This window comes from Kwoniella dendrophila, chromosome 2 (genome assembly GCF_036810415.1).
Source record: "Kwoniella dendrophila CBS 6074 chromosome 2, complete sequence".
NCBI classification, from domain to species: domain Eukaryota; kingdom Fungi; phylum Basidiomycota; class Tremellomycetes; order Tremellales; family Cryptococcaceae; genus Kwoniella; species Kwoniella dendrophila.
Window position 1 is genome coordinate 1,525,313 of NC_089477.1, and position 27,425 is coordinate 1,552,737.

The 27,425-nt window shown below is 37.2% G+C and overlaps 11 protein-coding genes across 11 annotated transcripts; 7 read left to right on the forward strand and 4 right to left on the reverse strand.

The window, feature by feature from the left end:
• Positions 1-185: 185 nt before the first annotated feature.
• L201_001984 (uncharacterized protein) lies at positions 186-2,573 on the forward strand (the record flags this gene model as incomplete). The annotated part of the gene is made up of 3 exons (XM_066217764.1): positions 186-344; positions 459-986; positions 1,059-2,573. The coding sequence occupies 3 exons, from the start codon at positions 186-188 to the stop codon at positions 2,571-2,573; spliced, it is 2,202 nt and encodes a 733-aa protein (XP_066073861.1).
• A 511-nt stretch (positions 2,574-3,084) lies between these two features.
• Positions 3,085-5,375, reverse strand: L201_001985 (uncharacterized protein; the record flags this gene model as incomplete). Its single annotated transcript, XM_066217765.1, has 10 exons — positions 3,085-3,687; positions 3,778-3,973; positions 4,101-4,167; positions 4,245-4,383; positions 4,484-4,536; positions 4,610-4,761; positions 4,819-4,872; positions 4,941-4,964; positions 5,037-5,071; positions 5,151-5,375. The coding sequence occupies 10 exons, from the start codon at positions 5,373-5,375 to the stop codon at positions 3,085-3,087; spliced, it is 1,548 nt and encodes a 515-aa protein (XP_066073862.1).
• Positions 5,376-6,435: 1,060 nt separating this feature from the next.
• Positions 6,436-8,334, forward strand: L201_001986 (uncharacterized protein; the record flags this gene model as incomplete). The annotated part of the gene is made up of 3 exons (XM_066217766.1): positions 6,436-7,082; positions 7,198-7,579; positions 7,714-8,334. The coding sequence occupies 3 exons, from the start codon at positions 6,436-6,438 to the stop codon at positions 8,332-8,334; spliced, it is 1,650 nt and encodes a 549-aa protein (XP_066073863.1).
• Positions 8,335-9,002: 668 nt separating this feature from the next.
• L201_001987 (uncharacterized protein) lies at positions 9,003-11,732 on the forward strand (the record flags this gene model as incomplete). The annotated part of the gene is made up of 10 exons (XM_066217767.1): positions 9,003-9,084; positions 9,252-9,382; positions 9,447-9,514; positions 9,580-9,675; positions 9,742-10,266; positions 10,426-10,591; positions 10,647-10,797; positions 10,850-10,959; positions 11,017-11,177; positions 11,234-11,732. 10 exons carry the CDS (start codon positions 9,003-9,005, stop codon positions 11,730-11,732), a joined length of 1,989 nt encoding a protein of 662 aa, XP_066073864.1.
• A 523-nt stretch (positions 11,733-12,255) lies between these two features.
• L201_001988 (uncharacterized protein) lies at positions 12,256-13,853 on the forward strand (the record flags this gene model as incomplete). Its single annotated transcript, XM_066217768.1, has 8 exons — positions 12,256-12,296; positions 12,491-12,546; positions 12,682-12,741; positions 13,148-13,211; positions 13,309-13,396; positions 13,550-13,639; positions 13,734-13,779; positions 13,843-13,853. The coding sequence occupies 8 exons, from the start codon at positions 12,256-12,258 to the stop codon at positions 13,851-13,853; spliced, it is 456 nt and encodes a 151-aa protein (XP_066073865.1).
• Positions 13,854-14,303: 450 nt separating this feature from the next.
• On the forward strand, positions 14,304-15,295 carry L201_001989 (uncharacterized protein; the record flags this gene model as incomplete). Its single annotated transcript, XM_066217769.1, has 3 exons — positions 14,304-14,639; positions 14,753-14,952; positions 15,070-15,295. The coding sequence occupies 3 exons, from the start codon at positions 14,304-14,306 to the stop codon at positions 15,293-15,295; spliced, it is 762 nt and encodes a 253-aa protein (XP_066073866.1).
• Positions 15,296-15,651: 356 nt separating this feature from the next.
• L201_001990 (glutaredoxin) lies at positions 15,652-16,229 on the reverse strand (the record flags this gene model as incomplete). Its single annotated transcript, XM_066217770.1, has 4 exons — positions 15,652-15,791; positions 15,898-15,920; positions 15,990-16,048; positions 16,149-16,229. The coding sequence occupies 4 exons, from the start codon at positions 16,227-16,229 to the stop codon at positions 15,652-15,654; spliced, it is 303 nt and encodes a 100-aa protein (XP_066073867.1).
• Positions 16,230-18,162: 1,933 nt separating this feature from the next.
• L201_001991 (uncharacterized protein) lies at positions 18,163-22,150 on the forward strand (the record flags this gene model as incomplete). Its single annotated transcript, XM_066217771.1, has 4 exons — positions 18,163-18,294; positions 18,400-20,661; positions 20,732-21,554; positions 21,624-22,150. The coding sequence occupies 4 exons, from the start codon at positions 18,163-18,165 to the stop codon at positions 22,148-22,150; spliced, it is 3,744 nt and encodes a 1,247-aa protein (XP_066073868.1).
• A 275-nt stretch (positions 22,151-22,425) lies between these two features.
• On the reverse strand, positions 22,426-23,088 carry L201_001992 (uncharacterized protein; the record flags this gene model as incomplete). Its single annotated transcript, XM_066217772.1, has 3 exons — positions 22,426-22,820; positions 22,943-22,973; positions 23,041-23,088. The coding sequence occupies 3 exons, from the start codon at positions 23,086-23,088 to the stop codon at positions 22,426-22,428; spliced, it is 474 nt and encodes a 157-aa protein (XP_066073869.1).
• A 1,000-nt stretch (positions 23,089-24,088) lies between these two features.
• L201_001993 (uncharacterized protein) lies at positions 24,089-26,104 on the forward strand (the record flags this gene model as incomplete). Its single annotated transcript, XM_066217773.1, has 1 exon — positions 24,089-26,104. One exon carries the CDS (start codon positions 24,089-24,091, stop codon positions 26,102-26,104), a length of 2,016 nt encoding a protein of 671 aa, XP_066073870.1.
• Positions 26,105-26,231: 127 nt separating this feature from the next.
• On the reverse strand, positions 26,232-27,334 carry L201_001994 (uncharacterized protein; the record flags this gene model as incomplete). The annotated part of the gene is made up of 6 exons (XM_066217774.1): positions 26,232-26,357; positions 26,473-26,792; positions 26,887-26,934; positions 26,999-27,058; positions 27,133-27,162; positions 27,238-27,334. The coding sequence occupies 6 exons, from the start codon at positions 27,332-27,334 to the stop codon at positions 26,232-26,234; spliced, it is 681 nt and encodes a 226-aa protein (XP_066073871.1).
• Between the last annotated feature and the right edge of the window lie 91 nt (positions 27,335-27,425).

The following is a 27,425-nucleotide window of genomic DNA, read 5'->3' on the forward strand; positions in this document are numbered from 1 at the left end:
TTCTGGAATCAAAAGTTTCTTTCAGGTTATTGTAGATAGGCTAAGAGACTCAAATCCGAGCTGACTTAGGTCAGAGAGGGGTTGAAAGTAGACGAACGACACACATCTAATTTTCGCTTAACAACGACTTGACCACCCTTCGACAAGAACCAACTGAAATCTTCTACTAGAAGGATTGATTCATTATGCCGCTACCATCCTCCGGCTCAATTCCGCTGGTCAGTCCGAATGCCGAACAACCCAGTTCAGCTTATCTTATCAAGTTTCCAGAGGAAGTATGGTCTTCATTGCAAGAAGCAAAAAGTGGAGGACTGGATGTGACTATATCTGTAGATGGAAGAATGGTGAGTTTATCGATCAAGTGGATCATTCCGATAGATCATCCCTCACAGACAATATAAGAGATTACAATCTGTATATGCAGTACAACATGCTGATTTTGTTGTTGATCTTATCAGAGTCTGAATATACCGAATCTACCTCCTATAACACTTGACCCACGATCCACTGGTATACCATCAGAATTACATTCTTACAACCCCAACTCCAATACACTTTCATTGTCAGCTATAGCTACAACAAGGTTGAATGTACCTTTAACTTCAGCTTCGACAGCTAGAGCCGCAGATAAATTGAAAGCCCAAAATGAAGCTATAGAGAGAGAAAGGAAAGAAAGGTCAATTAGGGTTGAAGGTTCCGCTCCTCCGTCGAAGAAACGAGCTGTGGAAAGGTTAGCCCCTGGTATAGGTTCATCTGGAATGGGAAGAACAAACAGTTCACCACAAATTACATCTTCTTCTTCAGCAAACGCTAATGCTGCTGCATCATCTGGAGGAGCGGGATCAAGTAGTACCACTACCACCGGTCAAATGATTCCTCTGAAAACTAGAGTTATGCAATTGTTAGCCCTTGGTCCAACAACTGTACTAGACATTATTAGAAGGGTAGGTGGTGATGAGCAAAACGTTATGAGAGTGGTGAATGTGGTAAGTAACTGATTTATATGATCATATATGCTATTCTACTTTCGAGACTGATAGTACTTGCTCAACTTATAGGTCGGTAGAGCTTCATCGACAAATCCACCTAGATATACTTTACTTCCTAATCAATATTCAAAGATTAAATTGGGTCCAGGACAATGGAAATATACATATGCAGAACAACAGCAAGTGATTAGATTAGCCAGAGAAGCATTTGACGAGTTAGAACTACCATTTGATGCTGAAGAGAGGGAAGATTTGGATAGGAAAGAAGCAGAACTGGAAGGTGGTTATCATAGCGCTGAAAGTTCAAACAATGGAAATGCAAGTCAAGAGCAGAGTTTGTTCACCTTACAAACGGTACCTCAAAATGGATTATCAACTGCTCCACCATCACAACAGCAACCTTCTACCTCTTCGAGTAGTAGCAGTAGCACTAACAGTAATAGTCAAAAAAGGAATATATCTCCAAATCCTCCACCTTCGTCTATAGCACCTACAAAAACAAAAACCAGTAATGGCACAAACAGTAGTACGGCCGGTGTAGCTAAAAAGACAGGGCCTCAAAGTAAGATAGCAAGAGAAAGAGCTAAATTTATGGCAGAAAAGCAAAGATCAACTAGTTTACCTAATACAAAAGCAGTTGAAGGTACAGCTAGTCCACGTTCCGTTACGACTGAATTGAAACCGCCAGCCAAAGATAACGAAAAGGAAAAAGATAAAAGTAAGGATAGAAGGAAAGAGGATAAACCGAATGGCAAAATTATTAGGGATAAAGGGAAAGCCAGGGAAGTTGATTATTCTTCTTCTGATGATGATGAAGAATCTGGATCGTCATCCAGGTCTAGAAGGCTCAATCAATCGAATGGAAAGGACAAGAAAGATGAAAAGCTGTTAAACGCAAATTCGAATGGAAATAAGAGTAAAGATGGTAAACCTTCATTAGCTGATAAAGTGAGAGAAAGGGATAAAGCTAAAGAAAGAGAAAAAGCTTTAGGTTTAGATTTACGTTCATCCGCTAAAAAGCGAAGCTATAGTTCTTCAGACAATTCGGATGCAGACGCTGCAGGTGAAATCGAAGATATTGCTGAAGAAGGTGAAATTCGTGGTAGACCAATATCGAAAATTGGTAGAGATGGTACTTCAATCACATCCAAAAAAGATAATAACAATAATGTTATAATACAAAAACGTAAACCACCACCACCCGAATTAAAACTTGATGAATCTAACTTAGATGAAAATATAAAATCAAGAGATGGTAATTCTAATAGAACGAATAAGTCCACCAATAATCAATCGAATTCAGCTCCATTACCTAAGATCAAACAAAGTTCTTTGAATAGTAATAGTAATGAATCTATCAGGTCAACAGGTAATCAAGATCAAGAAAGTTTAAGAGATAGATATGAAGAATTATATCCTGCATATCAACAATTAACTAAAAAATTAACGAAAATTCATCAATCTGCTGAACATTTTACTGTTGGAGATAATTTTATAGATCAAAGTGAATTAAGCAAATTAGTTAAGAAATGGGAAAAGTGGCATAAGGAATTAGAAAATATAAGAAGATGGTTTACTCAATAGGTCAGTATAGAAGATACTGTACCAGATAGGAATTGTGTTTAAATGGTGATGAGAAAATCGTTGATGATACTCAGCTTTAGAATTTATGCGTACTATTGATATCGAAAACTGATTGTAAGATAAGGAATGTAAAAAAAATATAATCTTTGTATATAATCATATAATATTATAATATATGTAATCATACTATAATTCTCTGATCAAAATGAATCAATTGCATAATTGGTTCTACAGTATCTGCCGTATTCACTGCTGAAATTTCTCTTGATAGAAGCGTCAATTCATTTACTTTTGTAAGAATATCTGCTTACGAGGCGATGGTCATTGTTCTCGTATAGATCAAACATTATATGCGGTACATCAGGGATTGCATGGTATCAATAGTATATATAGGTATATAATTCAACACAGCTCACATTAGTGTTTACTGTAATTCGACTTGTTCATAAACTGGCGAAGATCGCTATCGAACCCCATGAATGACACCCTACAATATACTAATACTTAAAGATCATACCCGACTGAACATACGTGACCATCGACCACCGCCCCATCTATTGCCATTACCACTGACACTGGCAGGATCATCACCCGCTACACCAATTTGAATGGCTGCCATAGTAGGAAGCTCTTTGGCAGGTTCTCCAGGTGTTGTAATTGGAAGTATCGACATAGTTGCGTCTGAACCCAAATCACCATTGGTGGGTCTAAGAGTGTCTGAAGTTGGTATTCCGGTCACAGCGGACTCGACAGGTGCACCAGTCGAAGAAGTTTGTCCTAATTCAGGTGTGGCAACAGCAGAGGTGACACCATAATCAGCAGCGGATGAGGCTTGAACAGCGGTACCAGCAGAAACAGCTGAAGAAGTAGGTCCTGAGGATGTTGGGATTGCGTTTCCAGCTTGTTGTTGTTGAATTACCGCATCATTACCTTTATAATCTGTACAAACACCTTGATTACAAAGACCACCATTTTGTTCAGTAGCTTTGACGATTGAAGCTTGTTCTGTGTAACCTGGAATCTCCTTTTTGGGATAATTATCAGATAATTTTGATGAATTGTATTCTGGATTATTACCTGGTAATGCAGGGATAGCGAAATGTTGACCCACAAGCTAAATTTTCCAGTTCAGTACAAAGGAGAGATTGGCATTAGCTCTGAGGGTCTAAGCGGCAAGAGGTTATCGAGAGTTCAACAAGCTTACCTCGTTTACAACATCACCTTCAGATACGCAATCTCTACCGATGTCACCTCGATATTGTTGAATGAATTGACAATCTTTAGTAAATTCACCAGAAGCTTTATCATAACATTGATGAAAAGCATCGGTCAAAAAATTGGTGGGGAAGCCATTGAGCCAATCGGCGTGAAGCGAGAATCCATGGTTATCTCCATTAGCCCTATAAGACGATTTGATGAATCGTCAATAAAGATTCAGAGCGACGTCCATTTAGATCAATTTTTGGAGAAATGGTGACCGCCCAAGCAAAAGATGGAGAGCACAGCAATTCATCAAGCTCTACTTACAGAACGAAACAACCAGGATACCATTCGTAACCTTCACCTATATTTTCAGTTTTGATATGGTATGTACCTATACAGCAGTACAGAATCGTTATCTCAGCTTTACAGCGAGCAACATGAAGCGTAAGTTCTGGATTGATCACTCACTCTCCATGAACAGATGAGGAATCTTCTTGTATCCATCAGGACATTTACCACCTTCTGGATTAGCGTCAACTGGATATGCTACATGGGAGTTATCCTCTTTGTAAGAATCTACACCGTTCCAACATTCTGGGAAATGAAGCTATTCAGGTACACAACACGTTGGCTTCAGCATGAATAGACTGCTCCAGTGGTAATCGATGGCTAGACACAGGCTAAGCTAAGCTGATGTGATCACTCACCTGAGGTCGAAGAGTAAGGCATTCTCTGTCGGTTGGCATATAATCGGTATAATCTGAAACAACGGAAAATAATCATAGATCAGCATGTAATAGTCTCAAGGCATAATGAGAAAGCGCTTGGCACACCGTAACTGTACTGAGCATCAACGCATAAAAAGCTGACAGCTTTATTGACGTCGAAATCGTCTCGTTTGACGTCGCCAGCCAACATTCTGAAATCATCGGGTATCTCGGCGAAAGGATTGGCTTCATCCGTGTTGGTAAGAGGGTACTTCCAGCTACATACCGTGAATTTAGCTTCATAAACCGATCACAAGGAGCTGGTTATGACTTACTAATTGGTCATACCATCGCCTGTCACGGCTGTATAGGTTCCATTCTTCCATTTACTATAGGTATACAATCGTGATTCGTTAGTAAACCCTAATTTATTGTCGAGCACGGTCATGGGTCTTACTAGTATAATTGAGGTGTCCAATAGCTAAAATTGAAAAGTGAAAGTCAGTGTTACCTCACATTCGGCTGTATCTATACTAAGATAAATAAATCTTACTTCGATTTATCGCAATTCAAATTGGAAGTTGTACACTGTTCATTCAAATTCCGTTTCAGCATATGCGGTACAGCAAGAAACTGCAATATCTGTTCAAGATTGATGATGACTCACTTTACCACTTTGTGACAATTTATGATCTTGAGTAGCTGAGAAAGCAGAACTTCCTACAACATGATGAACGTGTGAGCTAACTTTACCAGGTGTGACTATAGGATCAAGTCTAGTGTTGATCAAAGGGAAGAAATCTTCTGTGAAAAGTAGAGTATCATAGGCTGCGACAATAGCTGGTGTAGCAGCAAAAGCTGATAGCAAACCAAAAAGATGAGTTGAGTGCATTTTGGATGATCGAAAGATGCAGAATTTGTACCAGCACTTTCTACGTATAGGTTAAGATGGAACAGAGATAGAGGGAAGCGTTTAGTAAAAGAGCGTTTTATGTAGCCTTTGAATGGGCTAAAAATGAATGTTAGTCAAGGATAAGGCCAGAAAAATAGATATCACAACGAATAAGAGGTATAACTGTACCATCTTTTCTCAATATTGATTAGATATTTGAGCCATTTTTCATCCAGCATCACCATCTCATACATCCTCCATTTCTTAGTAACAATCAGATAATCTGAACAAAGGAGCATCTTTAATCTACATCAATATTGTTGATGTGCTAAGGGACCCCCTTGAACGCTCTAGGTGTCATTGCTCTATGTTGCGGACAACAGGCAGCCATAAAGGATGACCAGCACTCGATATTCCGGTATGAGTTGTACCTTTCAAGTAGGAAAGGGATAATCATACCTCCATTGTTGTGTAATTTGGCTGAAACACGATGAAGTCAAATCTCTGTCTTGTATGTTATATTGTACAATTGGCTACAGTCTTTGCCTTTGATATGACTTAGCTATAAATGTATCTGTCTAAGTGTTACTAAGAGGTATTCATTGAAGGGGAACGGGTTAGATTGAAGGGATAACTCACTCGTAAAAGGTCCAAGGAATGAGTGAGTACCCGTATGTGGCATTATAGTGCAGGCTGACGTCATGTTTGTTTACGCATTCGGGTTTTTAGACTGCTTTAAGCTAAAAATAATCAAATTAAACAATTTCGCTTACGAGAAAAGAACAGCGCGGTGACTATTATGTACTTTATTTTCAAACATTTTCTATTATCATTTGTTACTGTAAGCGTAAACCGTATGGGCTATGGGCTATTTTGGGATCAAAAGGCTGTATGATTGCAACAATCATAGCTACAACTTTTCTTTTCCCTCTTCATCTGCTAGAACAACGATACACAATATCTGATTGATCGTTCCTTTTACATTGACATAGCTATATACACGAAAGCTAGTCAATTATTGATCTAACCCATCAAGTCAAAGCCCTGTACTCAAACTACCATGGGAGACGATAAACCTGCAGGAGGATATGATTCAACACCATTACCAAGAGCTAATGGACCGACCTATAATGTTAAAGTGACATTTCATTCAGCAACAAATTTACCTGTAGCAGATTTCAATGATGGATCTGCGGATCCATATATACTAGCACAGATTAAAACATCACATAAAGGTAGATCACAACATGAACCGAATTTAAGATTTAGAACCAATACGATCAGGAAAAGTTTAGAACCTTCCTGGGAACAATCATGGATATTAGGTGGAATACCTTCAGATGGATTTGATTTGAGTGTTAGAATATATGATGAAGATCCTTCTGATCATGATGATAGATTAGGTAAAGTTGAATTATCAACAGGATCAATTAATGAACAATGGAAAGGTATACAAAAACAAGAATATAAAGTTAAAAAATCTGGTTCAGATTTAAGAGCTTATACAGCAAGATGGACATGTCATTTATTAGGTAGAAAACAATTACGTGCAAGATTAACAATATCAATTCAAGTTTTGGGTAAAACAAATAATGATTTAGGTAAAGCATATACCATAAATAATTTCTGGTGGATTCATTATAGTCCGATGATTGGGAGAATAGCTGGTGTAAAAGGTAAAGATGATAAAGGTGTTGAGAAATATAAGTGAGTTTCTTTTTTTATAACTTAATCATGAATTATGAGACGAAGTATCCCAATTCGCAAAATAAAAACTTTTAGCTGACAGTTTTCTTTTCTTGTTTTCTTTTCAATCATTTAGCTTCCAAGCAAACGAAATACAACTTACTGGACCAGTCCCACCAGAATTATATCATAGATATGTTGAATTCAAAACCTTCGTAGGAGGAATGTTTGAAGCAACCGGATTAAGAGGTAAAATTTTACATAAAGCATTACATCATCAACATGAAAGAATTTATAATTTTGATCGTCAAACTAAATTTGGTGAATTTGAGTTCAATCAAGATTCAAAACCATCAAAAGATTTAGCTCTGAAATTTTTAGAAATGGTACATTATGATCAAGGTGGTAGAATTTTTACATATGTTATCACTCTAGATGGTCTAATGAGGTTCACGGAAACTGGTAAAGAATTTGGTATCGATTTATTGAGTAAACATACTATGCATTCGGACGTTAATGTGAGTAACCCATGGTAATCTTTGAATAGACCTTGGCTCTTGGAATGAATTGAACTTTTCTAGATCTGCTTTTCTTCACTGTGGCCGTTTGGGGCTGATACTCGATTGTATGCTGATATAAATTCTATTCTTAGAGATACATCGCTTGGTCGGGAGAGTTTTTGGTTAGACGTTTAGCACATCCAGATGAATCACCTGAAGATCCAGATCAACATACACATCCCGAAGAAGATGTTCCTGGCGGACCTCCAAATGACGAACCACCTAAAGATGCAGCTCATTATGAATTGATCATCGACAATGATAGTGGAACTTATAGACCAAACAAAGATTTAATACCAGTTTTAACCAAATTTTTAGAAAATAATTTCAATGGGTTGAAAATCAGAGTTATGGCATGTGATGATGAGAAATTAGATAAGATTAAAGAAGGTCAAAAGAAAGTTAAAGGTAAAGAAGGTGATAAGATGGTTTATGGTCAACAATCTACATCTGATTTAGGTGATCATTTACATCGAAGTGGATCAATCTCTTCATCAGATGAAGAAGATTTGAATGATAGAGCAAACGATATGAATGAAGAAGATGGTGTAGCTCAAGGTGTAACAGGTAATTTGGAGAAATTTGCAAATACAGTTGAAAATCCCAAAAACACCATCAATCAATCCATAATTAAAGCTAAACACAAAGTCAAAGAGAAAGGCGGTAAAGCTGAAAGAGAAAAAGCTGAAGAGAGAGACGATCAAGCCTCATAGATGTACAATTTTCAAGTTGCGCCTCTAGATCATATACCTCAATTCAGTTGAAGTAACGACTTTATTATTAACGATTTACGAACGGTCCCTATGACCACTTTGCATATATATTCATATAATTTGCTACCGTATCCTTATCTACTCCTATAATATGTTATCTAGCTAACGGACTAACTTTGTCTATCTTATAATGCATCGTTCGTTCACATGTACTGCACTTCTATTTCAGTTGATTCTATCACCAGAAATGGCTGGAAACATTTGCCACAAGCGGAATCAAATTCTGCTAGGAATGTCGCAATGATCTACAGGTGACATGTCGCGTCATTCAACGTTGAAAAAGTATGATAAACTATGATTGACGTCATCTCCCGTTATTGGTCCACTAAAATTGATCAAACAAACTATGACTATGTGATTCCCACTGACCATACCATACGAGTACTGTACATTCCAGCTCTGTCACTATCGTCACCATCCTTTCCTCCTTTTAACAATCATCCATCTCTTTAACGTTAACTTATATATTCTTCTTTTCCTCACATATCCAAATAACTCTCTCTATTCTTCTCATATACCTATAATTGAAAAGAGAGTGATTTTCCCCATTCTATACCTGTATCCCTATATCCTAATTTAACTGTAGCTATAAAATCAAATTCAACATAATGAAAGTATCCAAAACTCTCGTCATAACAGCTATCGCTCTCGCTGCTGGAAGTGATGCTAAATTATTCGGTAAAGATAAACGTGAGTTTTGATCAAGTACCTCATTATGCTGTAAACGATAGATACTGACAATGATACTCCCTTTGGTACCCTTTTTTCCTCTGGTTGTACCCAACACTCAAAATCCTTCTCGGACTTTTCCTTTATCCCATTTGTTTCTTATACCTAAATCTGGCCACCCAAAACAGCCGTTTACGAAGATTGGTCTCTTGATCAATCAGTAGCTTTCCTCAAAGAACAAGGAATCGCAGTCAAAGATTCTGCTACTTTAGCTGAAATCCAAAAACAAGTAGCTGAAAACGCTGATGCTGCTGCTAAAGTGAGCTTTCCGGTCATGTTACGTACGACACTCAAGTAGCTAACTTCCCCTCTCGCTTATTTAGTGGGGAGCTGCTGCTGCCGGTTCCGCTCAAGCTCATTACGAAGCTTACAGTGAACAACTGCTCGAAACGTAAGTTGCCAGTCTTACAGCGATTGCATGACCTATTACTTACGTTTGGATGAAAACTCTTTCAGTTGGTCAGAAAGTCAATTAAGAGAATGGTTATTAGAGAAAGGCGTTGTCTCTCCATCTTCCAACCGAGAAGCTCTTTTGGTAAAGGCTAGACAATTGTACGTTGATTCTACGGTACATCAGTATCATACCAAAGCTTACCACTATTCATACAACTAATTTAGATCTAACGCTGCATCAACCGCTGCCTACGGTCACCCCACCGACCAAGCCGCTTCATCTGCCTACTCAGCCGCATCTGTAGCTTCTTCAGCTGGTTACGATGCTGCTTCATCCGTTTCATCAGGCTACTACGCCGCTTCAACTCAAGCCGCCTACGCTTCCGCTAAAGTTCAAAAGAAGCTTGATGATGCCAAAGATTACGTCTTCTCATCATGGGATGACAACCAACTTAGAACCTGGTTAGAGCAACACGATGTTATTTCAACACCTGCTCCTACCGGCCGAGCTGCTTTACTCAACAATGTTAAGGTAGCATACCTAAAAGCTACTCAACCAATTTATGAAGCTTGGTCCACCTCAAACATTCACGAGTGGTTAGTAGAGCACGGAATTGTACACCCAGAACCAACAGCTCGAGACAAGCTCGTTGATCTTATGAAAGACAACTACTACGAAACTAAAGATACCGCCTACTCCAAATGGTCAGAGTCACAAGCTAGAGACTGGTTAATCTCCGAAGGTGTAATGTAAGTTGAAACATCCCTACTCCCTCCTTCACTTCGTCCTCAAGCTGTGCTCCGAATCCATTATGATAGTAAACATGCGAAAAGTTATCACATTGACGAATGTCATTTTTAATATTATATATCCGTACATCAAACTGATAAACAATTACTCAACAGCAGCTCAGATGCAGCCGAACTCAAAAAAGAGAAATACGAGAAACTCCTCAGTGAACACTACAGTCGATCCAAAAACACTATCTTCGGTGGTTGGTACGATTCTGAAATCCGATCATGGCTCGTCAACCACGGTTACCTCAAATCTGACACCGAAGCTAAAAGAGACGAAGTAAGTCGCTGTACGATTATCGTCTAGATTTCAGCTGACAAGGACTGTATTATAGTTGGTAAACCTCATCTCACAAAAATACAAGGAAAACACCAACGCTCCATACCTTGCTTGGCCAGATGCTCGACTTAGAGCTCAACTCAGATCTTACGGTATTGATGACACCAAATTCACTTCAAGACCTTCTCTTTTACACGAAGTTAGAAGTGAGTCTTTTTTTTCCGAATGATTGATTAATATCCTGACTCATATCTGTAGTCAACTACGTCCAATCTCAAAACAAGGTTGAACAAATCCTCGCTTCTATCAGAGAAACCATCTCCGGAGGTGTTGAATTTGCCGAAGATAAATTAGCTGGTGTACTCGAGGTAAGCAATAAAGCGATCTTCAAACGTGGCTCATGTTAACTCACGAATTACTTGCAGCTCCTCACTTCATCAAAATTGACTGCTGAAGAGAAACTCGACAGAGCTTATGCTTCCGTCTCCTCCGTTTACGATGTCGCCGTCTCTTCCGCTAGTTCAGCTGCCAACTACTACGGTGCCAGTGCCACTTCTGCCGCTTCTGTTGCATCTGTTAGCGCCATGTAAGTTGAATCACTGGAACTCAAGTCCGCTCAGACCGCTAACGTCGTTTTGATAGATCTTCTGCCTCATCAGCTTCATCTGCTGCCAGTTCAGCTGCTTCATCTCTTTCTAGCAGTCTCTCATCAGCTGCTTCATCAGCTTCCAGTGTTGCTGCCAAATCAGCCAACAACCCTTCATTGACCTCCGCTGCCTCCGTCGCTAGCAAGTCCGCTTCAAGTGCTGCTTCATACGCTTCATCTTCAGCTTCATCCCTTGCTTCATCGGCCTCATCCGCTGCTTCAGTGTACGCTCACTCAGCCTCACTCTCTGCCTCATCCGCTTCAAAATCATGGTCACTTTCAGCTGTTTCAGCTTCCAAAGCTGCCTCTGAAACTTACGTTTCTGCCTCTAAATCTCTCGCCAGTGCTTACTCAGTTGCCTCAAAATCAGCCGTTTCAGCCTCTTCAGTTGCTGCCGCTTCAGCTTCATCGGCCAGTAAATCAGCTTCATCATACTCTGCTTCTTTAAGCAGTGTTAGTGCCAAAGCCTCAAAATCTGCTAAGAGTGAACTTTAAGTGGTTTGGTCGGAATGAAAAGAGGGGAGAGATGGAATTACCGCGCAAGTGAAGAAAGTAATGTAGGGTTGAGAAAGAAGAAGGAAAGAAGAACGAAAAATTGAAATGTCTTTTATATATGTGTCTACCTTGATTTCATAGTTTATTTAGTCAATATATACGAATGAAACGATGTTCCCGCCTTTGAATCGTTGTAAATCGTGGACAGGAATGGCAGCAATGGTAGCGATGAAAAATGCACGCAATTTCATGTATGAATTGTTGAGTGGCCACGAAAGAACCACTTTAGATGCAAATTTGCTTATTCCCGTTACCCCTTTAATCCGTATGTCGCCCTTCGATGTTCTGTAGACAGTTGGTGGTGATAATTACGTTCAAGTCGCCTAATGTTCATGTTTCCTCTTGAAATTCCCAGAATATACAAGATAGATACAAAAAGCACCAGTAACCACTGAGACATACAAAGTATATAACAAGCTTCATACATTTTCACGAAAAAAAGGAAATCAAATCACACCGCAAAATGGCTACATCAGACCTTGAAAGAGATCCATTTTACCTTCGGTGAGTTGAAGATGTCATTTCTATTGAAATCGATTCATTGCTAATAGTACCGATGGTTACTGCTGCTTAGATACTAGTAAGCTATTCGATCTCTGCTAATGTCATAGACCATATTATGATGGATGATGCGACGTATCAAAGAACGGACATGAGATAGCTGATTTTAGGCTACCTGAAATTTTTCGAACGAACAGTACAGGGCATCAAGGTATGCATGGGCATGAATTCTTAGAATTCGAATATGCACATGGTAAGCTCTTGCCGTGTTTTCTCTGCTCAATGTACTCCTCATTCTTGGTACTTATCCACTTGTAGAAAACAGAAAGAGCGAAATATCACTATTGGAGATTATGGAAGTTGAGCTAATTGATTGTAATATCCATAGGTCGTATCAGATACGCCAATAACTCAAATTATAGAAATGATAGTTTGATTAGAAAAGAGAGTAGGTATTGTTCTTCTTGTCTTGATTGTTGTTCCCTTCATTGAAGTTTCGAAAGAAGAAGATGGGTATGAGGTGTAGATATGACGATGTCTTTGTGCACATCTCCTATATTTGGGAAAAGCATAAACAAGACAGATCAGAAGTAGGGCTGGACTAGGATATCATGAGGTAGGGTACGAGACAAAGTTGATTATAGGAGGTCAGAGGTGACTCTTGACTGGAGGACAGAAGCATAAGGGCTGGGCGGGGGGCAGGCGGGGTTCATTAAATGGGAAGAAGATCGTTTTCAGTAAATATCTCCAGAAAGTCGTCGTTCCGGTGTTTGAGGATATAGTCAGAGATTTTCCCATGTACGGGAAAACAAGATTCGATACGCTGATTGCTAACTCTATTCATCCCTATGTAGTGTTCGTAGGCCCAGCAGTAGTAGAAGAGTTAAAACGGATCGTAAGGGAAAGTGAAATCACAAAGTGAGCATCCAAAAGCCCATATATCTGTCTTTTCGATACATTGTCTATATTATGGTTATTATGTCCGATCACTGATAATCATACTCTAAATTTATAGGGAAGATGATGTTGCATGGCCAAAGAAGAACGTAGTAGGTAAACAAGAATTGGAAGTCAGAATAGATAAAGAACATATCTCGTTTGAGGTGAGTAACAATCACACCAGTTCCTCAACGTATTCATTTTGAAATATTCGCAATCAGTCTGCACATAAAGCGAGGACTTGCACTGCAGATATTCCACTATATTCTATACTGATAGTTCAACCTGCTGACGTAAACCCTTGACTCTCTTTATAGACCGCAAAAATCGGGTCTTTAGCAGATGTAAATGAATCTTCTGATGCTGAAGGTTTGCGTGTGTTCTATTATCTCGTACAAGATCTCAAGGTGAGTTCATGATTTTACACCTATGATGATTGCGTTAAAAGTGTTTAGACCTTTGACCGAGACTCGTTGCTTACTATCGATCCTATGCCAATAGTGCTTCATCTTCTCCCTCATCACATTACATTTCAAGATCAAACCAAGTGAGTAGAAATAATAATTATATTAGAATCTATGAACAAAGCTGATGCCTATCTTTTATTTAGTTCAACAATAGACAAAACAATCGAAAAACGATTCGGGGTTTATGAGTAAGATAAGGTGTAATAGCTTTTTTCTGGGTTAAAACACTATGCATCATGTATAACATTATGAATGTTTCATCTATTCTATAATCAATGTTTAGAAAACTCGCCATCAAAATACAGACATATCAAAGCTCATTTTTGCAAGCAGTTTTCAGATTTGCAAGCGGTCTGGTCGTGCTTGATTGTCATGCAACAATCGGGATATTCCGGCGGATGTTTCGGTGGTATTTTCTCGATCTTGAAATCGCATCCCAAATTTACGTGTTATTTCACTTGATTATCTGGGTTATTGCAAGGATTGAACGTCTACCTATACATCTATACATTATCAATATACTATCGTACCTCGTAATCTTACCAAGAAAAGCTACCTATCATCAAAGCTTGCTCATCTCAAATTCCAGTAATCGATCTGCAGAATGTCAATATTATTTCGACCCATCGCATCTTCTTCCTTTTCCACCCTCAGAATTTCCTCGTCGTCTTCAGCAAGCCTGATACGTAATTTATCAAGTCATGCATATCTACCAAAGCCTACTAAACCTGGATCTGTATCAGGAGATTCCAAAGAAGATGATATACCTATAGAAGTAACAACGACAACACCTCAGAATTTAACTAAAGAACAGAAAGATTTAATTGATAGTATAATTAGAGTTGATCAAGCTGGTGAATTAGGTGCGAATTGGATTTATAGAGGTCAAAAATGGGCTATGGATTTAAAAGGTGATAAAAAAACTAGTAAGCAAGTTGAGGTGAGTAAATTATTTGTTTGCTTTTCTTTTTAAGGTAGAAATAGAGATTGATATGAAATATTGAAACGATGAATTTGATTTTGATGTAATGTTTTTGATTATATATATTATAGGATATGTGGGAAAATGAAAGACATCATTTAACGATATTATCTCATTTACAAAATCAACATAGAACAAGACCAACTTTATTATATCCATTATGGCAAGCAATGGCTTTTGGTTTAGGTGCATCAACTGGTTTAATGTCAAAAGAAGCTGCTATGGCATGTACAGAAGCTGTTGAAACTGTTATAGGAGAACATTATGATGAGTAAGTCATTGAAACTATACTCATCTAGGATCATTCTTCTTGCCAAATCGTATACCTTCTATATAGATTAGTAAGGGTTTTTAGACTAATTAGCGATCAATACATTTCTCCAATTAGCCAACTGAAAGCTCTTCAACCCCTATTAAATCCTTCAGATTCATCTACACCACATCCATCATTACCTTTAATGGCAAATATATTAAAGGAATTCAGAGACGATGAATTAGAACATCTAGATACTGCTGTAGAAGAAGGTGCACAAAAAGCTCCAGGACATAGTTTATTATCTGCTATTATTGGTGTTGGTTGTAAAGCTGCTATTAAAGTTTGCGAGAAGGTTTAAACAGAATTCATCGCAAAATGAATATACTCTTGCCTTCGAAGAAAGGATAGACACCATTAACAACTGAGTAGTGATCGTGATATGGCCAAGACACATCAAATCCTATTGGTATGATAGTGTGTCTTGCCATTAATAACAATGCAAACGGATGGATGTTTCATGCTGTTCGGCCTGATATTAGATTTCAATTATAGGAAGGATGTATCGTCGCACCTCTGTTGTATCATGCTATTTGTATCTGCTACATCTACTACTACTGCTATGCATACATCTTATATTTAGTTATACTTGATTAATTATCTACCTCATCTAAACCATCTCCTTGAAAATCATTTATGTTTTGTTGAACAAACAATCTAAGCAGAGATCTTTTGTTTGATTTGGTTGTGAGAAAGTTTCAATAAATCTGAAGAACCACCAATGAATTCTTGGTTGAGGTAAACGTGAGGAACGGTACCTTGACCATTTAATTCTTTGAGGTAAGCTTGAATGGCAGCTATAGAATCAAAAAAAGGGATAATGTCAGTAATGCAATTTCGCAAAAGATTCACAAAATGGTTTCAAATGAGTTCAAAAGCAATCGCTAGGAATGTATCACTTACATCCATCATCTCTGTCATCAAGTCTAGAAAGGTTCGATGTGGTATTAGCAGACGATACCATATTGTGGTTTATGCAGAGGGAAATAACTTACTCAAGAATAGCAATATCACTTGTATCTTCTTTCAAGTAGTTCTTAGCTTTGGTACAGTACTAGATGAAGGAGCGGAAAATACTAAATTAGCATTTTTATGTTGTAATCGGTATAAAAACTCGAAAATCTTTTTGATACCACGCCGTAAACAATACTCACTGGACAGTAAGTTTTAGAGAAAACAACAACTTTGTTTTCTTTGATAGTTCTGTCAACTAATTGTTTAATTTCGGCAGACATTGCTGGTGATGTTGTTGAAAATGAAGAACCCAGTTTGATAGATTGTAAAGTGTTAGGTTTATTGATTATTGATAAATGTGATGATAAAACGTTTAAACGTCTAATTGCTGTTAACATTTATTGATCTAATGTATTCACAAGTCTGAAATAAATCGATTTTCATCAATTGAATCGCTCTCATGGTTTATATATGGAAGATCACAGAATATGACGGCGTCATTGTCGATTATTCAGCATCATTCAAATAATTCATCACATCATCGGTTATAAGTCATTATCAACAATCCTAATCAAGCATTTGAAATCTTGCTTATTCAGGGGATACGACTATTACGATTTCATTACAATAGTGATCCCACTTGCACTCGTTGATCCGGCTAACGGCGAATGAGTTTAGTCGTCGATATTAGTAGTTAGAGTAGTGGGTCTGATATGTTGCTTTTTCATTTGAATTTAAATATTTAAATAAGATATGTATCTCTCATCGTTGATCTTCATTACACACCTTTACTTGCTTACTAAAGCAAAGGAATGCTAATCACTGCTATTCTCTTCTCTGGTCAACCTCTTCATGCATTCTCTGCGCCTGGTCCACTATCGTACGCGTAGAACCCGAACCCGGAAAATACATGAAACGTCACATATTGAAGAACAATACATGCACTAATCCCCTCGTTTCAATCATACACATGACCTTACCTCTGTCCAGCGCATTCCTATGAGTACATCACAAAGCAGGAAGAGATACCTTATGGAGACGCGTTTATGGTTCCTGGTCGAAATCCAGATTTTATTCTAGTCAATTAGTCATGTTTGGGGGTTGAGCATATGTCTATTGTCCTCACAGACTTAAACAGCACCTTGCGTTATCTTACTGTCTTCTTTAAAGCTATCTTGCCCATACACAAGGTATGGTGGACGCAACACCTGATTATATGCAGATAGATCGAAAGGAAACGCGAAGAGACGACAAAGGGAAACGGACAGATGATTTAAAGCTAATTTTACCATTCAGGTGTGAAAATCCTTTAACTGGTTGTCTTTAAATCACATACAGGAAAGGAATGTTTGTGTGAAGCCTAGATTTGATGAGCACTGCTTTTGTCCTGATGCTAAGTAGACGTGGTAAGTACATCTGATAATTACAAGCCGTTCTTTGCTGATATGTTCACGTTGGTATTTTAGGTTTTCAGATTGACAATCTCAAAGGCATCTTCATTTTCAATTCTCACTCATACTCATTCATTGATCTTTTTCCTTTCTCCACTTACATTGCAAGCTAGATGATCTGCAATTGTCCAGCCATACAATAAGTTACGGGTTACTTGGCAATGAAAACATACCACAAGCGGAGATAGATAATCTGGTATTGTCACAATCACTCATTTTTGGTTTAAATTCCCCTTCCTTTCTTGTGTTGATCACGCTCACAAGGCTTGTGGGAAAGATTAATTGTATGCTTATTGCATCCGGAGTAGAGGGTTTATCAGTGTAGTAAATCAATTTAGAGAAAGAAAACGTGGCGATAGTCTGGTCTGGACTGAAATTCACTCCATCCGTCATCCATTTACGACTAGGTTAAACATCAAAACACGAATGATAACTAGGCTTGAGCCGATAATCTACAAGTCAAATGTTCAAGATTAAATTGCTTTAGGTATAATGAGGAATACAAACCAAGACAAAAACATAACATATCATTGTTTTTGATTCTAGTTATCTCCATGACAACCACTTTTAGGTTATTCAGAGTAAACCTTTTTTCTCTTTTCGATTGACTCGGATAGTAAAGAAACAACATATCAAGACAACACAAGGCAAGACAATTATATTTTTCAAAAGAACAAAGATCGTCCTTTTGCCTCATTTGATCTTGGGGTTTCACATTTACAACAACCGTATTCGTGCAGTTAACGGATCGTCTCACTTCATCATGCCAAATTCATTCTCTTCACCACCTTTACCTCCCACCTTACGACAACCTAAATCACCCGGTAGTAGATCTACTTCAAGTTTCTCTTTGCATTCTATAGATACTCCTCCTCTACCTCAATGGGATACTCCTGTAAGTCTACCTGATGAACTTCAAAATTTGTAACGTTATTTGATCTTTCTTACTGATTCGAACTCTGAACGTTTTCTGTTTCTTTTCTTGTTTATATCGTAATAGACATCCCCGTATACAACAATGACGAGATCATCAAGACATGTACTTTCCCCCCATCGTGCAGCACCTGCACCACCGCCTGTACCGCCTTTACCTTCTTCTTCACCTGCGAATGGGATGTACAGCGTACCTTTCCCTCCCGCATCACCTTCTCCTCACTTGAAATCGTCACCCATAGTTCGATCAATTTCATCCTCTTCATCCTATTCCACTGCTTCTTCTTCATCTTCTACAGCTTCACAAAGGGTTTCAACCCCACCACCACCTCCCGCACGGACACGTCGAGCATCAAAAACCAGTTCAAAACTCCTTCCCGCCTTACCATTATCAATTTCAATAGCTTCTTCGGAACATTCATCACCTTGTCTTTCTCCAGCTACTTCTACGAGATCCAAACGTGTGGCAGTGAATTATTCTACAGAAGGTATAGGTCTTGGCTTGAATCTTGTAGACGATGTACAAATTGTCGTTAGTCGAGAAGGAAGAAGGTCAAGAGCTGTTTCAGTTTCCTACGGTTCTAATACATCAGTTGCATCAATAAATTCAGAAGATTTAGCTTGTTTACCTACACCATCTACATCAACTTTCTGTTATTCACCAAATTCAATTGTTAATGATAGAACTCCAAGTAGGTCTTCAATGAGGCCAACCATCTCTATACCTTCACCAAACGGGAATAGTGATACTCCACCTAGACCAGCGAGAAGGTCAACGTCAGCTTATCCATCACCTGCTTCTGCCAGTACAAATGCTTCAACAATAAGACGATCACCTTTGATTGCTCCAGAACCAATCTCATTAACACCTCAGTCTCAGTCTGATTTAGTACCACCAAGAACAAACTTCTCGAGGAGTATCTCACCTTCAGGTGACTCAATATCTACTGTAACCCTATCTCCAGCATCGACACCTAGACCTTTCATAACGGATATTCCTTCTCAGCCTATAGTTACAGCCCCGCCCGAATCAAGTTCCGTTTTAGCTTCAGCTCTAGAGGAGGCAGCTCCTTCTATACCTATGGGAGGTAGAAAGCGAGATTCAGCTCAGAGAAGACTATCAGCCTTAAGAGGTCTTGTGGCTAATTTGGACTTCAATCAACCTTGGTCATTCACTGAGAATCCCCTAGCAGAAGAAAATCTCTTCTCACCTGAACCTGAATCGAAAGAGCGACAAGAAGATAATACTCATAATTCCTACTTCTGGGCTTGTGGCAACGAATCAATCGATTACACATCGGAGCACCCGTCTGACTCTTCGGACGAATCCTGCATCATGTCTTCATCCTCTGAAGAAGCTCTTTCCAGTCCTGTACATTCGATTTCACCTCCGTCACGATATTTACAAGAAAGCACACCGAAATCAGTGATTCAACCTGATATTGCGGAGTCTCATGGATGGCCAGAACCTAAACCTCAGCAGCCTATTCAACGGGAACTACAAAGCTCACCACCTACGCAAGCATATCATTCACCTAAAATTGACTATACACCTGTAAGAAGAAATTCAGGATCATCAAAGAAACAACCTAATTCCACCCCACCAAGAAGACCTAAACAATTTCGATCGTCTTCGGAGTTACTTTCACGGACGCCCGAACCACCTAGACCTATAGGTAGAACAAGAAAAGAAGTATTTGAAGTTGCTTCATCAGGATATTCTAAATGTTTTGAACCTGTTTCAACTTCACCCTTATTACCTGTTACACCGGATCCAACATCAACATGGAGATCGTCATTATCGAATGAAGAGTTATATTCAAAAATATTGAATCAATATGGGTCTAATGAAATTAAAAGACAAGAAATCATATGGGAAATGTGTGAAACTGAACATTTATTCATAAAATCAATGAGAACTGTATTACGATTATTTGCAATACCATTAAAAACACCACAAGGTAAATGGATTCAAGGAATTCCAGAAAAAATTACAGAATTATTTGATTCTTTAGAATTAATCGCACATGAACATGGTATATTATCAACGATTGAAAGAGATTTAAGAAGAAAATCAAATTTGATTGATTTATCAACTTTTGTTAATATTTTCAAAAATTGGGTAAATCGTTTAAAAGTTTATGAATGGTATTTAATTAAATTTGAATCAGTTGTTTCTTTAGTTGAAGAAAATGTTAGAGATCCAGATAGTGTTTTTGGTGAATTTGTTAGAATGCAAATGAAAGAAGAAGTTTTAGGTTCAATGTCTTTAGGTAGTATGTTATTAAAACCTGTTCAAAGGTTGACTAAATATCCTCTCTTCTTAAAGGTAAGCTAAACCACGCAATTTCTTCCATTAAAGAAATTTTCATTTATCTGATCTAAATACTTGTTTATAGCGATTACTTGATGCCACTCCACATCCTCATCCTATGCATCCTGAAATACTATCTTTACTATCTACGACTGAATCGATCATCCTAAATTTACAAGCTACAAAAGCTAGAGAAGAGGATTTTGAACAATTACAAGCATTAGAAAATCGTCTTATTGGTTTACCTGATGATTTTACTTTAGCAATTAGGGGTAGGAAATTATTAGGTCAAGGACAGATTATTCGTGTACCGCCTTCAAAAGATCTTTCTTCCACATTCGGTTCGCGAGCTAGAGCAGGTTCAGTACATTCATCAAGAGGATCAATATCATCTTCTGTATCTTCCTCTGCACCTTCTTCTATAGTATCATCATCATCACCTTGGGATTTTTCAGCTTCTTTAACTCCATCTAGAACTTCAGCATTTTCAATTTCATCAAATGGATCATCTTTTTATTCCGCTGGTGGTCCACCATCAAGATCAAATAGTATAACCAGACCATCAAATTCATCATCTTTCACTGCATCACCTTCTAGACCATCTATCAATAGATCACCATCATCTAATTCCTCTTTTATGGATTCTTACTATAACCATTCAACTTGTTCACCTAGACCAAGTACACCTAGTAATTCATCATCATCAAAAAGTAAGAAGAAAGAAGAAGTATTCACGATTTTGATTTTTGATGATTTAGTAATATTAGGTCAAATCATACAGGAGAAATCCAGTTTATTCAGTGTAGGATCGAACAAGAAGAAAGGTATTTCTCAAATGAAAGTCCTCAATGAACTTGAAGGAGGTATAGGTAAAGTGGGAGAAGTCAAAGACTGGAGTGGATGGAATGGTGAGTTTATCAAAATTTCCGATGTGGATGTGTATTAGTGATCTAGCTAACTTCGGACATTGATTCTAGGTTACTCGAACTTATTCAGCTTGGCATTAATGCCAATCTCAGAATCAAATCGTTATTCTACAACACCAATCACAACAGCATTCACTATACCAACATCTTCTTCATCATCTTCTTCTTCCTTTTCATCAAGTAGTATTGCAGGAGGATTAAGTAGTTTGACTACATCACCTTCTCTAAGATCTCTGAAATCTTCTAATTCATCCTTATCAATATCAACGACGAATAATATAGGTTTAACAGGATTAACATGTCCAATTCTGAATAATCAGACCACATTAATTGGAATGTTAAATCAAGTCTGTACTTCATCAATCGGTAATGGTAGTGGGAGAGGAAGTGAATATATAATTGAAGAAAAAGAAATTTTGGACGATGATATCAACATAGTGAGAGAAGTTGACGAGAATGATGATAATAACGACGAGGAAAAAATGCATGAACAAGAAGAGGATGATGATGAAGAAGAAGAAGAAGCTAAGATTGTGTTTAGGGATTTACAAGGTGAATGGATGGGATATGCTGCTTAAATATATAAAAAAGTGTGAAGTCCATACGAGTGAAATGAAATATGCAATTTAACGATCTCTTGATGATTGAAACCAGTACAATGTGAATGCCTTTGCGTAACACGTAGGCAGTGGTAGGTACAGAACTCGCCCTACTAATTTTGACCACTTTGATATTTCTGTTTCATCTTTATATGCATATATGAAAGGTGGAATCATCTCAACAGCTCTAATCTATGACCTAATTGTACAACTCACTCCCCTTAGATATTTTCCTGATACCACTACTAAACAATTTAACCACAACATACAGTAGGTTCATCTTCATTTGATGTAGATTCTACACCTAAAATCAACCAATCGCAAAAGAATTTACCTATACCTGTACCAATTAAAATTGAAAAAATTAAATAACCATTATAAGACATTACTAATAACATTAATAAATAAGCCAAACCGAATATAACTGTATGTATTAAAGATCTAATTAATTGTTGTAATGGTGTTGCTCTTCTAATTCTATAATTTTTAGTTTTTTCTGATACGGAAGATAATTGTTTTAAAATTAATTTATCATAATCTCTTGATATACGTCTTAATAATTCTAATAATATAGCCATAAATACTACTCCTATACATGAAGCTGCAAATGCTCCTCTTGTCGTATTGTGCCATCCAGATGAAATGAAACCTAAATGATCAACAATTTTATTATTAATAAGTATTCAATACAATATAACCTCAAGACGTGAATAGGGAAAGCCCTCCAATGATAATTTGAATGGATGAACAAAGGAAGAAAGGAACACTCACATGTATCTATCACATCCCAATTCCATAACATCTTGAATATGCCATCAAGAAATCAGCTAAGGCGTTCATTTGGAAAGCTATGATTTTAGACAACTCACGTCAGACATCTGACATGTACTGTTACTACCAGAGCTCATATGGTTCATTGTGATGGACTATTCGTTATTTTTTCGTTTTGATATATACTCTCTCAGTTCTAGTGTTCTTGGACTTTTGGTAATTGTGTTGTTTGTCTGGTCGTCTTAAATACTATTGTGATGGTTGACTGAGTTGAGAGAAGTATATATATATATAAATTACTAGAGTTTATAGCTGTAAGATTGAGATTGGTACACTTCCAGAGTATATCAACCTTGTCAAGTTCTTGGAATTTCACTTTGGCTACCTTTTGTACAGAAAGGATGTCGAACAAATATCGAATTACATGACCAAGTTACTAAACGACCGTCGTCACGTTTTAGTATATATTTAAAGTAAGGTTATTGTATCCAACTCCTCCAACAAAGCCTTTAACCGAAAACAACATCCGAAAAGGAATGGGAAATAATCCCAATTGATCAATTGACCAATCAGATAAAATGGGCTCAACTAATCTAGGGTTATCGTCGATCACTTTTCGTAATCGAGACTCTTTTGAGCCATTTATAAACACTGAAAAATTCCCTTTTTCGGTATATCGCTCATCTCAAATTTAAAGGCTCGGAATATATTTTAAACATCGCATCCTTGGCATTACAGCATTACACAAATCCCAAATTTGTCTCATTATGAGAGGCCTTTCTACCATTGGTTTACCTGTGGATCATTCATCAGAAACCAAAGGAATGTATGCTTAATCACATATGTATTACTTTCTCTTTTCACATGTCAGAACAAGGGGTTAATCCGATATAGCTAAGGAGTGGTAGTAGATATATCACATATAACCCAATTGTCTTTTCTCTTTTTCACTTGCTCAAATCGTATTATCCGCTTTTCAACTCAACCCGCAGTCAAAATCTATAAGATCTGTCTTTCATTCAAACAACCTTTTCTGACTTGAGGCCTCCCTATCACATTCCGTAAGTAAACATCTTAAACAGCTTGCATTGGAGCATGGCTAATCCTACATGAATGTAGTATCCTTTTAATCGCTACATCAACATCATGATCGAACCACGACATATTCAAGATTATAACGATGCGGCCTCTCTTGAACCTCACTGGGGTTATGCTGATCGAGTGGTACCATGTACGAATGATGCTGGATCATGTGAATATCTTGATGTAGTATATCATTCACATGATCTTGGTATGCTTTATTCAGGTATTTTATGGTCAGTCATAATTGGTGGTTTATTGGTTTGGGGTATTTGGAACCGAAGTCATTCTTCAAGTCGATTAACCAAAACTATAACGTCAAGTATACGGAGAAGGTTTTTACCTGATACAAAATCAAAGTTCGGTAGATATTTCTTTGGTCGAACAACGAAATTACAAATTTTGCTCTTAGTCTGTATCACGATCTATTTAACTATCTTTTCATTTATTGGAATTAGATATAAAACTTGGATAACACCTGTGAAAAAAATGCCTGGTGTGTATAATAGAAGATCAAGTATCGGTCCATTAGCAGATAGAGTGGGTATTTTAGCATATGCTTTAACACCTTTATCGATTTTATTAGGTTCAAGAGAATCTTTGTTATCAGTCGTAACTGGATTACCATATCAAAATTTCAATTTCTTACATCGTTGGTTAGGTCATATAATTTTATTACAATCATTATTACATACTATATTATGGTTAGTTGTTGAATTAAGATTTTACCAGCCTCAACCTAAAGTAGCGAAAGAATGGATTGTACAACCTTATATCATTTGGGGTGTTGTAGCAATGATTTTATTATTGATTTTATGGGTTTTATCAACATCATGGTCAAGAAAGAAATGCGGTTATGAATTTTTTAGAAAAGCACATTATCTATTAGCTATTTTATATATTGTTGCATGTTGGTTACATTGGAAACAATTACAATGTTTCATGTTACCTTCTTTATTATTATGGATTTTAGATAGATCAATTAGATTAATCCGAACTTGGTTAATACATTATAAAGTTTTACCTAATGGTAAAGGTGGTTTATTTGAACCTATTCAAGCAAAATTAACTTATCATGATTCAGATATTTTAAGATTAGATTTTGATAATCCAAATACAACAACATATGAAATTGGTCAACATTTTTATATTTGTTTTTTAAAAGGTAGTATTTGGCAATCACATCCATTTACACCATTAAACTTACCAAACGATTCACATGGTTATTTAATCAGAGCTAAAAAAGGTGAAACTAAAAAAATAATGGATTTCAATTCTGATTTAACAACTCCAATCATTTTAACTGGACCTTATGGTGTTGATATTATGAAAGATTTAGAAATTGAAGATAACGTTTTATGTATAGCTGGTGGTACAGGTATAACATTCGTTTTACCGATTTTGTTACATCTATCGAAATTCGGTTTGACAAAAGGTAGATTGATAGAATTAGTTTGGGTAATCAGACATGAAAAAGATACAGAGTGGATTAAATCAGAATTAGAACAATTGAGAAAGGATGAAAATATTAGTATTACAATCAAAATTACTAGAGAATTGAAGGTATCGAATAGCAATAATAACAGTACTATTAGTGGATCGTCAACTCCGATGCCAATATCGAAAAATTTTGATACTTTGCAAATGAGTGGTAATCAGAAAGAGGAAATTAAGGAAAAATTACAGAATGGTGATATCGTACCTATATCCTCATACAGTAATATCAACAACAACAATAACATCACTGGCGAAGATTCTGGTTGTCCTTGTAAACCACCTGTTTACACTGCAGGATCTTCATCTTCATCATCATCAGAATACAAAGAAAACAATCAAATATATGATGCTGAAAAAGCTATTGAACAAGGTGTTGAACCTCATCATAGACCAGATTTACGTTTATCAGTTAAAGAGTTTGTTCAAAAAACTATAAATGGTCCAACTTGCGTTTATGTTAGTGGTCCAGGTGGTATGGTTAGTGATGTGAGAGATGAAGTTGCTTTATGTAATGATGCTAAAAAAGTATGGAATGGTGAAGAAAAAGCTGAAGTTAGGTTGATATATGATGATCGATTAGAGTGAATAGATCAATAGATAGATTCTTTTACATCGCTATGCATATTTGTATATATGGGGTATATCATAATCCGCACAGAGTTTTTTTTTCCGTTTATTTGGTGTCCATTCTATCTGTAACAAATTCTAAATCCTATAAGTCAGGTCTTGGTCCAGGTTTAGGTTTAACAGGAGTTGAAGTTGGAGTACCAGGTATAGGTTTACCACTGAAGAAAGTTTCTTCGATTTTATCGAATGTGATATCGGTGAGTTTTTCGACCTTTCAAAAAAAGGAAATGATAATAAAGTTAGCCTTTGCTCTCCCAAATTGCGGGATTTTCCTGGATCATCTGGTGCGTGATGAAAAGATGTTTTTTTTTTTTACTTGAACTCACAGGATGATCGAATAAGTAAGGTAAGAATGGCACAATACCAATACCAACTGATGTTGGACCCCATCTTCTTAAAGTTGGATTAGCAGATTTAGCAAATTGTTTACCAGCTTGTTTAACTGCTGTATGAATTGTAAAAGCAGGTAAAGCCATTGAAGCTATACCTTGAAAAACAGATCTTTTTACAGCAACCATTGATAATCTTGTTGGTTCAGACATATTTGCAGCTTCTAAAGGTGTAGGTCCAAATTGTGATGATTTATATGTTGTAAATGATACATCTCCTATTAAATATGCCCATGATACTCCATATGCAGCGGTGACTATAACACAGAAAAATAAATTAGTCAGCTTTGCATAATATTTATATATCATAGCTGTAAGAGATTGATCCAGAAGTGAATTATCTGTACTCACCTACCCAAGGTGGAACAACAGGTCTGAACGCTTCTCCCACATCAGATGCTAGAAACGTCAAGAGTTAGGTGTGAACGATTCTCTTCACAACGGTGATGACTGGCAAACTTACTATAAGCAGTATACCTAGATCCAGCTCTAACAATATCTCTTGCTCTTCTCAAATAAGCAGCTAAATACGCCTAGGCTCATCAGAATTTTTTATACTTGTCGCAACTTTAGGGTCACATAATGATTGTAACATACCATATCGAACGTTGGATTCGGTAGAATCAGCTGTATTCGTGATGACAATGAATTAGCTATTGCTCATAATTTATTTTTGAAGATGATCATAGTTAGACTACTCACCGTTATCCAAAACCAAATCTTGGATTTTATCTTCACCCATCTTCTCTACTTTTTGAACTGAAGGAGGGATATTTGATGATGTTGATGATGATGACATATTGGGCGACTAAAGCGTGATTACCTCTATAATTTATTTGGTATGGTCCAAGGAGAGTGATCTGAATATCTAAATATCTATACAATTATTC